The 9625-nt window shown below is 45.7% G+C and overlaps 1 protein-coding gene across 1 annotated transcript; it reads right to left on the reverse strand.

Moving 5' to 3' along the window:
• Positions 1-1547: 1547 nt before the first annotated feature.
• pmm2 (phosphomannomutase 2) lies at positions 1548-7395 on the reverse strand. The gene is made up of 8 exons (XM_012853092.3): positions 7109-7395; positions 4974-5085; positions 4812-4888; positions 4642-4733; positions 2902-3001; positions 2630-2705; positions 2324-2439; positions 1548-1994 (listed from the first exon to the last, which is right to left on the reverse strand). The coding sequence occupies exons 1-8, from the start codon at positions 7181-7183 to the stop codon at positions 1890-1892; spliced, it is 753 nt and encodes a 250-aa protein (XP_012708546.2). The 5' UTR covers positions 7184-7395; the 3' UTR covers positions 1548-1889.
• Between the last annotated feature and the right edge of the window lie 2230 nt (positions 7396-9625).

Consider the following 9625-nt stretch of genomic DNA (forward strand, 5'->3'; position numbering starts at 1 on the left):
GGGGTGTTTTCATCCTGCAGTCACCTTACCGTCACCGGGTCACAGGGGCGCTGCCGCCTGTCTCCTGCGGTTATTGGGTAAGAAGCAGGGGACACCGTGGAGCAGGTCGCCAGTCACCAGTTTCTGGACTGTGGGAGGAAGCGGGAGTACCCAGAGAGAACCCACACATGCACAGGGTAACATGCAGAAATACCCCAGACCGGGATTTGAACCCGGAACCTTCCCAACCTTAACGACCCAGTAAATACAGGCCTGTTCTAACCAGGATTATTAACAAAGTAGTTTTATCAACGAATTCACTTTTCAGTCTGAAGCTACATTAAAGTTTTTAGTGACAAAAAGCAAAAGGTGAAACATTTCCATGGTGGTTTCTCTGGCCGGTACCGAGCTTTTTACCGGCAGATTGGGTCTAGTTTGGGTCATTTGGCAACTATTTCCGCATTTCCGCCATGCTGGGTGAATGCTGGATTCTGATTGGCTGCCGGGTGTCCGTTAAAGGACACCCATAGAAAAGTTCCGGTCGGATGGACCGATGGTTCTAAATTACTGCGCTGGGTTATACGTCAGCTGTGACGCTGGTTACCCTGGCAACGTGTCACAACGGGAGATTAAATAGTTCTCATCCGCTGCTACGATTTTAACTGTGATAAAACATTAAAGTATTAATAATTGATTTAATGTTTCGTAAGTGATCATAGGATGAGCGGGATAATGCCCCGCGAGGCGTCCAGACCATTACCAGAAGTTAGTGGACTTCGCGGAAGGACGGTTCACGCCTCCGCGAAGTTCATGGACGCCATGAGGACGTAACTGATCGCCCCGGATCAGATTATGGAGAACTACCCGCTGATTACAGTATGATGATGACTCAAAAAATAACGTAATAAAGTTTTCTGTTCATTTAATGAAGTGAAACTCACTTATTTAGATTCGTTGCAGATTGAATTAACCATTTTTACAGATAATGAAAACTCAAAAATTCAAGGCATACAGCACACATTTGTCAGAAAATGTTAATATTATGTGTGATGAATAAAAAAAATAGACCAGGGGGGTTAGAGCTGGACCCCTCAGGCCTTCAGAGACCCGTTTGCTCAGTGTTTCCAGAACCAGAACCAGCTTTTATTTTCTTTGCTCCTCAGCTCTGGAACAAACTGCCTGAAAACCTGAGATGTGCAGAATCTGGTTCCTTTAAATCTGGACTGAGAACGTTGCTTATGCTGCTGCTGCTCCTTAAAGGAATATTTTAATTGCTTAAGATTTTTTAAGTTTAATTTTAAATGTATTTCCTTTTTATGTTTTCAGTTTGTCGTGATTTTCACACATCTGGTCCTTTATGCTACCAGAGAGAATTTTAAATTATATAACGTATAAACGTTGCAGAAATAAACCTGGCCTTCCAAATCTAAGTTATAATCCTAACTTCTCACCACAGTGAGAAGCTTTTTCTGGACCTTGTGGGCTTGGAAACATCTGGAAATCCAAACCTCTGGAGAAAAAGCCAGAAAAAGCTGTTTTTGCAGAGCAGCTGAAATCATTCTCAGATATAAATGAACAAAAGCATTGTTCACTTTCTTTTATTTAGTAAATTAGACTTTACAGAGTAGAGATTTTTGTTTTAGTGCTTTGGGAACAGGAGACGGCTCTGACGTTCACAGGAACATCAGACCACATGTGCATCTTCAGCCTCCAGCTGCAGCAGCTGATGTGTAGAACCGTTCCCAGCTGGTGCCGCCCACAGAACGGACCTGACAGGGTCAGACGCACCAGGAAAGAAAACTAGAACTAAAAATCAGTAACATTTATAAACCCAGGATGGCTGCAGGTGACCCGAGGCTCTGAAGCAGTCTGGGCTCAGACGTCTCTGGACCAGAACCTCGGCTCGGCTCTCAGGAGAAGAACAGTTCCTCGCAGAGCCGCTGCGTCTCTGTGGGGCTGGACACTTCGTGGCCGACGGTCCGCGGGTCGCTGTAGATCTCGTAGTCGTTTCCTCCCTGAAGGAGAAGAGCGGAGGACATGAAGCCGACGTGAAGCCGACGTTCTGCAGACAGAGACGGCCTCCGCCACAGGAGGTCCTGCTGAGCGTCTGCTCTTTACCAGCAGGAGTCGGTTCTACTGGAGGTTATCATGACAATCGTGTCTTAAAGCGCTTTAAAACGAGCCCAGCTGGAACAAAGCGCTGCACAGAAAAAACATTTAAATACGACTTCAGAACGACTAAACTCAATGAAACCAAGTCCTGCTGAGAACCAAATCAGGATTTATCCGTGAACCGGACCTCCTGGTTCTGTGCGGCCCGTCCGGACCGACTCGGCGTACTCACAGGTTTGGTTTTGTCTCCAAAGAAGTGGATGGTGGAGTAGTTGTCCTTCTCTACGATGGCCAAGCAGTACCGCTTGTCCCAGCCGTCAGGGAAGACGTCGAAGCTGATCTGGCCTCCTGCAGAGAAACGACCGTTAGCTGCTCAGTTCACCGCTGGAGCCGTCCCAGCGGGGGGGGGGGTTCTCTCATTTTCACATCTAAGGTTAAACATCTGCATGTGTTTAATTATCCTGAAGTCCATCTGGAGGAACATTCAGAGTAAACGTCACATTTTCACCGTTACAGGTGCTGCTCTCTGTTGACTCACCGATGGAAAACGTCAGACCTTTCCCTTTGAACTCCTCCCTCAGCACAGAAACAAACTTCTCTCTGATCTTCTCTTTCTGCAACAACAAATAAAACTTAGAGATCTTCATTCCTTTTCACTGCAGCACCAGAACCCTGCAGCTCTGAGCCGCTGTAGGTCTACGCCGGTGGTCCATCCACACTGTGGAGACCACCGGCTGATTTTAACGGAGAAGAATCGACTCCATGAGAAGAAGATCTGTGCGGCTGCATTCAGTGACGTTCTCCTCTCACCTGATCCAGCTCATAAAACTCCTGCCGCTCCTCCTGTGAGCAGCTGCGTCCGATGGGAGAGACGTTCAGCATCCCGTTACGAAATTCGATGAAGGTTCCTCTGAGGAAACATCATGTCGCAGATTAGCTTTGAGAAACAACCTGAGATGCATCAGGCAGAGCTCAGTAAAGCACAGACATCCATCATGGAGACCTCCAGGGCTTTACATCTCTGAACAGACGCTACTTTCCCCTTTGCTCCACCAACAAAGACCGGTGGACCTACACCCCCCCCCCCCCCCCCCCCCAGAGAAGAGGACAACGCCTCTGGCCAGGGTTAGAATAATGTTCTTCTCTGCACAGCAAAGTTTCAGACTCGGTACGTTTGCTCCCACCAGTCAGGCTGCAGCCCAAAATGCAGGAATGAACGATAATCCATGAAATGACCACAAATTAAATACAACGCAGTAAAAAAAATCACAATCGATGAAAGAACCGAGGCTCTCTGAAGCTCTTCCAGCAGGTCCAGATGGTCCTGAAGCCGGGCGTACACTGTAGGGTATTTTTAGTCGTCCTCAGAGATCAAACTGTACGATGAAGAGATGGCGCTACTCAGACTCGTCTACCTGGAAGCCAAACGTAAACAGTAGAAGAAGAAAAAGACGGAAGTGTCGATGCTCTCTGTTAAACATGAGGCTCAGTAGAAAGAAACGCTGCTTTGGTAATTCTACAAGTTTCTCCCACTGAGCTATATAATACACTGGAGTGCTAATCACCGCCTGTTTGAACGAGTCGCTTTGAAGCCACCAGCCGCCATCTTGGTACTCCCTATTTCCCCCCAGTAACTAGGGAATATGTGCGCTACAGCATCGAATAACGAGGATTTTCTCATGTTCAGGGGGGCTTAAGACTTTTAAAATGTCAAATGCCATATACTTTTATGTTATGTTCTAAAAATATCTAGTACTGAGAAAGTCATGTGCTGAAATATTTTGCATTTTATTCATTTAAATATATATGTTTAACATTTATAAATATATAAATAACAATATACAAAAACATATATTTACATATGTGTATACATATATACGTATATACATATACACATACTTATTTATACATTTATATATATTTAATATGAATAACATGTAAAATATTTCAGCACCTAATTTCCTAGTAGTTGATAGTGTTAGTACATCCACTGACTGTAGAATTACCTGTGAAACGTTTTCACTCAGCCAGAAAACTGCTTGTTGTTGCAACCAAATCCTGTGGGATTCTGTGAGAGTAGGGAGGAGCAAGATGGCGGCCAGTGACTTCAGTTTTTCGGCAAAATCAGCACTCCAGTGTATTATATAGCTCAGTGGTTTCTCCTCTGTAGTTTGACTCCATGTCACACGCACCGCCGCCATGATTCTCTCCTCTGTTATGTTTTCCTCTGAGAAGAAGAAGAAGAGTCTGCACATGCTCAGTGCGTGAGGTCTGGGGAAATCGGGTCGTAGCTCTCCATCACCTCAGGAGGGCTGACTGGATGTCAGACATGTTTGATTTTCCTCTGACCGTCTGATTCCTGATGGGAGGAGGTGGTGAGAGGCTGATGGCCCCTCGTTACCCGCTGGATGCTACACCACGCAAACTGGGCCTTATCCAAAAGATTATTATTTATTTTTCCCAAAAAGGGAGAAATAAATAATTGTACAGTGTATGCCCGGCTTGAGGAGACCAACCAGACCTGCTGGGCGTCACGCTGGGACTCTCTACCTTTTTCTGGGCAGCTTGATCTTGGCCATGTAGTTGAGGCAGAAGTTGATGAAGTCTTGCAGCAGCTCCTCTCCCATGTGGGCCTGGATGGACTGATGAGAGCCAGCGGCCGGTCAGCTTCCCTTCACAGGAACCAATCATACCTGGGACTTATCGCGCAGGTGTGTTACCTGGACCGAGTGCAGCTGGCCGTTCCTGTAGGCCACCAGGCCGTTCTCAGCGAACACGTAGTCTGCTTTCTGGATGACTGAGATGGAAACAGGCAGAAAAACAGAAAATCAGACGCAGCACAGACGTTAAATCCTCTTACAGGAACCAGAGAAGCGCCTCACCGTCGTCTCCCAGCTGCTCCTTGATCTTGACCAGGTCCGACCCGCCGACCACACCGACCCGGACCCGAGTCCTCAGCTTCTCCAGGAAGCCTTTCATTTCTGGAGTCACGCTCTGGAAACATGAACAGATTCACCTCCTGAACCGCCAACCTCCACCGCTTTGTTCCCTCAGCGGCCTCTAAGCACCGTCTAATGTAAGACGTGTTAGACGAGGGGAGCTTGGTGGGACCAGAGCCTAAAACAGAGTTTAGTTCCTGATTCCTGAATGGAAACAACTAGAAAATACAATAAATCCTCGTCCAGCTGTGTAGTCGGAGCTGCGCCGTCAATGTTGGGAGGCTAACGGGATTATTGAGGACATGAAGACACCACAGCTCAACCATCAGAGGGCTGAAGCAGACTGGACCAGCCAGATGACCTGATAATCAACATCCTATGTTCTACAGGTTCTTTATCCAGAACAATGGTTAGTCTATGCTAACACTGGGATGTTTTATGGAGCCCGTCTTGGCATTTCATTCAATCCTCTGGTTGTAACCAACACAATATTCTTAGAGCTGAGGAATGGAGCAGGAACGTTTCCTCGGGGTCTTGGTTCTCCTATCAGCAGGTCTATTGATACACGCCTGGGACCAACATTCACACCCGTTCTAGCACATCCCCATGAAGGACTGTGTGCGGCAGCTGGCCAGCCCACAGTATTAGCATAGGGCCAATTAGACTGTGGTGCGTGCCTAAGTCCAGCCCAAGAAGATAATGTGTTATATTCTGATGACGAGGCCTTTCTGTGCATACAGCCCAGCACTGTACAACTTTATATGTGGACAAAATAAATTAGAAGTCAGCTTCTGAGAATTAAGAGTGGACTTTATCATTTTATCTAATTTTGTGCTTTAAAGGTGTGAAAATGTGTCAGATGGAATAGTTTGCAACACATTTCTAAAACCCATCAGTAAATAAAGGATTTTTCTATTAAGGAAGAGGGAACTAGAAACTGTGATTCATTAATTTTACTTAAATCTAAAATAATCACCTCAGGAACTAAACTGATTTTTTTTAGCATTTACTGGGGGAAAACTGTCTTTAAAGAACAACTAATAAAAATGTCCAGGTGTTTCTAATGTTCTGATTATGATAGGACCAGTTTAGATCCCAGTTCGGCTGCCGGTGTTACACCATATTCTGTGACCACCGTACTTTGTGACTGTTTTAGTCTGTGAGGCGCTGCTGCTTTTTATAGGGTTAGCTTGACTCGGCCTAAAGTAGAAGATGTTGCGCCAAAAGTTACGCTAGCAACATAAAAATGTAAATTCATATCTGGTGCCAGGTTTTTGTCAGAAACTTCCCTGACCTCCTAAACTACTACTACTAATAATCACGTCACAGGTTAAATGCAGCTGTCATATTCTGTGACGTGTATAATTCTATAATAATCATAATGACGCAGGAATGTTTATGACAAAAACATGAGACCCGACATTAATTATAATATTTATGTTCGTAACGTTTGTTGTAACATATTCTACTTTAGGCCAAGTGACGCTATGAAAACAAGAGAGCGCCTCCCAGAGTCACCGAATACGGTGCAACACCGGTTCTAGCTGTTAGCATCATGCTAGCGGAAGTGAGCAGAAACCAGGCGGATATCGGAGTCAAACTGACTATTACTCTGATTAAAAGCTTTTTTTTTATTACTTTATAATATCACAGCTGTCCTTAGCACAAACTAGAGCGACACATCTAAAGGCCAAACTAAATACCTCAGCTAAAATCATTAAAGTGGTTTAAAAAACTACAAAAGTGTGTTTGGTATTTACGTTCCGTCAGATACTTCCTGTTCGGTGCCCGCAGACGCCAACAAATCAATGCTTGACTTTTTATATAGGCCAGTAAAGGCAAATAACAGGAATCAAAACATTTATTTACTTAGAAAGATCGACGTGTTAAATATAGTTTATTTTTTATATTTTGCTGGAAACGGCCTGATTTTAACTGTGTGTTTGTGCTTCGCTGCAGCTCAGTAACAGGCGGACGGACTGCAGTTACAACGTGGAGCCGGAAGTCGCCCCGGCAGCTGTGCCAGGCTGTCACCTGCCTCTATGAACACAGGTGTTTGTGTGTTTGACTCTGATTACCTGTCTCGCGGCCGTCAGCGTGCCGTCAACATCAAAGAGGCAGAGCGTGCTCGTGTCCGTGGTGTTCTTGTTCATGACGTCCCGCGGGACAATCAGTTCCGTGCAGTGCTCAGCGCGTGTGATCTCCCGGTTCCGTCTGGTTCGGATCTGCTCGCATCTACATCCCAGTTACACGCAAACTTCAGATACGGCGTCAGGCAGGAGGAAACTACGCAGAGCCCTCATCGCCTGTATGAGAGCGTTCGGCCAATGAAACGGCTCCCCGCGTCCAAATTGGTGTCACGTGACGACGCAGGGGCGTTGCTGGGATCTTCAGATGCTGAGCTGGGGTTCAGCTTCATTTGGGCTGAGCAGAACCGGATAGAAATCAAAACTTGGCGCATGAAATAAAGCGCATTTTTGTTAGTTTCTCTGTGTTTCACATCTACTTCACCTACCGGAACCTTGGGCCTCATGGTGCTTGTTGTCCCCTAATCTGTTGGACAGAACCCATCCTGGAGTTCTGGTTTTCCAACAATAAACGTATTCCTGATGTTTTATGCAGCAGCAGAAGAAGAGAGCGCCTTTAGTGCATCCAGAGGTGAAGGTGGTGAAGTTCCTCACTGTGATGATTAAAGTTAGACGATGTTTTTATCTACAGCTTTAGTCCTCCTGCCTGAAAGAATGTGAAGACCTGTCATCATCCCTGGAGTCCCCTCACTTCACCTTCTTGGTGACAAAGGTGGATTTGGAAACGAATAGATGCAATGGACAGTGGACAGTCGTCTGCATTGTTGATGGCTTTGCAGCAATCCCTCATACTGAGCATGCATGAAGCGACAGTGGAGAGGAAAACTCCCCTTTAACAGGGAGGAGAACCTCCAGCAGAACCAGAACCAGGCTCAGTGTGAACGCTCATCTGCCTCCACCCACTGGGGCTTAGAGAAGACAGAGCAGAGACACAGAAAGCACAGAAGCTCACATTGACCCAGGAGTACTTTCTATGTTAGATGGTAATAGAGGATGATCTGCCTCCCCTGATGATGTCACAGCTAACAGAACACCAGACCAGGTGTACCTTCTATGAAGAGAAAAATGACAGAGAACAAAAAGTTAAAAGCTGAAATAACAACAAACAATGCAGATTGGAGAGCAGTAGGAGAACTCAGCAGAGAGAGAGAAATAGACCCTGATGTCCTCCAGCAGCCTAAGCCTATAGCAGCATAACTATAGAGGTAGCTCAGGGTAACATGAGCCACTCTGACTAGAAGCTTTGTCACAAAGGAAAGTTTTAAGATTAGTCTTAAAAGTAGACGGGGTGTCTGCCTCACGGACCAAAACTGGGAGTTGGTTCCACAGGAGAGGAGCCTGATAGCTAAAGGATCTGCCTCCCATTCTACTTTTAGAGACTCTAGGAACCACCAGCAGACCTGCAGTCTGAGAGCGAAGTGCTCTGTTAGGAACATACGGGGTAATCAGATCTGAGCTCTGAAGCCTGACTGAAACTCCTCAAGTAGGTCATTACTTTGTAAATGTTCACATAGTTGATTAGCAACTACTTTCTCAAGAATTTTAGATAAGAAAAGAAGATTAGATATAGGTCTGTAGTTTACTAACTCATCTTGATCAAGAGAAGGTTTCTTAAGTAAAGGTTTAATAACAGCTACTTTAAAAGCCTGTGGTACATATCCATTTACTAAGGATAGATTAATCATGTCTAAAATAGGACCACTGATCAAAGGGAATACCTCCTTAAACAACTTGGTTGGGATTGGGTCTAACATACAGGTAGAAGGTTTAGATGAAGCTAATATTTTAGATAGCTCAGAAAGCTCTACTGCTTCTAAACAGTTCAAACACTGCGCAGGTTCTAAGGATTCCTCCAATGCTGCCTCACTTACTGAGGATGATGTAATCATGTTTGGAGGATGCCAATTATTTTATTTTTAATGGCATCAATTTTATTTATGAAGAATCCCATAAAATCATTACTGCTAAGAGCTAAGGGAATGGATGGATCAACAGAGCTGTGGCTCTGGGTAAGTTTGGCAACTGTACTAAAGAGAAAGAAAGAAGAAACTAAATTGGTTTGGTTTTCAATAAATAGATCAAGCGCACCTCCTCTGCTGCTCGTCATTGAGGCCGGGTGGTGTGGGGGGGTTCTAGGTCCCCAGGCGGACTGGACGTGTGGGTGCTGCCCTTGGTTAGCGGTAGTTCTGCCATGGGGGTGTCAGTCAGGGGATGGGGGTGTTCAGCAGGCGTCCTCATCAGATGCCTGAAACCACCTCATGTCCTCATGTAGGAGCAGCAGCTTCACTCTGAGCTCCTGAGATGTTGGAGGCTTTCATATCCAGGATCTCCTGTTCTTGATCGTGATCCGTTCCATGTGGCGGCAGATGAAGGCTGTAAAGCAGATGGACCGGTAACCTGAGAGCTTCTCCTGTCAGCTGCTCTCCAACGTCAGGCTGCTCTGACCATGATGTCGTCTGAAGCGTAGTCTACCCAAACCTTTGAGCTAATTAATGACCTCAGCCTCTA

The sequence above is a fragment of the Fundulus heteroclitus genome, chromosome 5 (genome assembly GCF_011125445.2).
Source record: "Fundulus heteroclitus isolate FHET01 chromosome 5, MU-UCD_Fhet_4.1, whole genome shotgun sequence".
In the NCBI taxonomy this organism is placed as follows: domain Eukaryota; kingdom Metazoa; phylum Chordata; class Actinopteri; order Cyprinodontiformes; family Fundulidae; genus Fundulus; species Fundulus heteroclitus.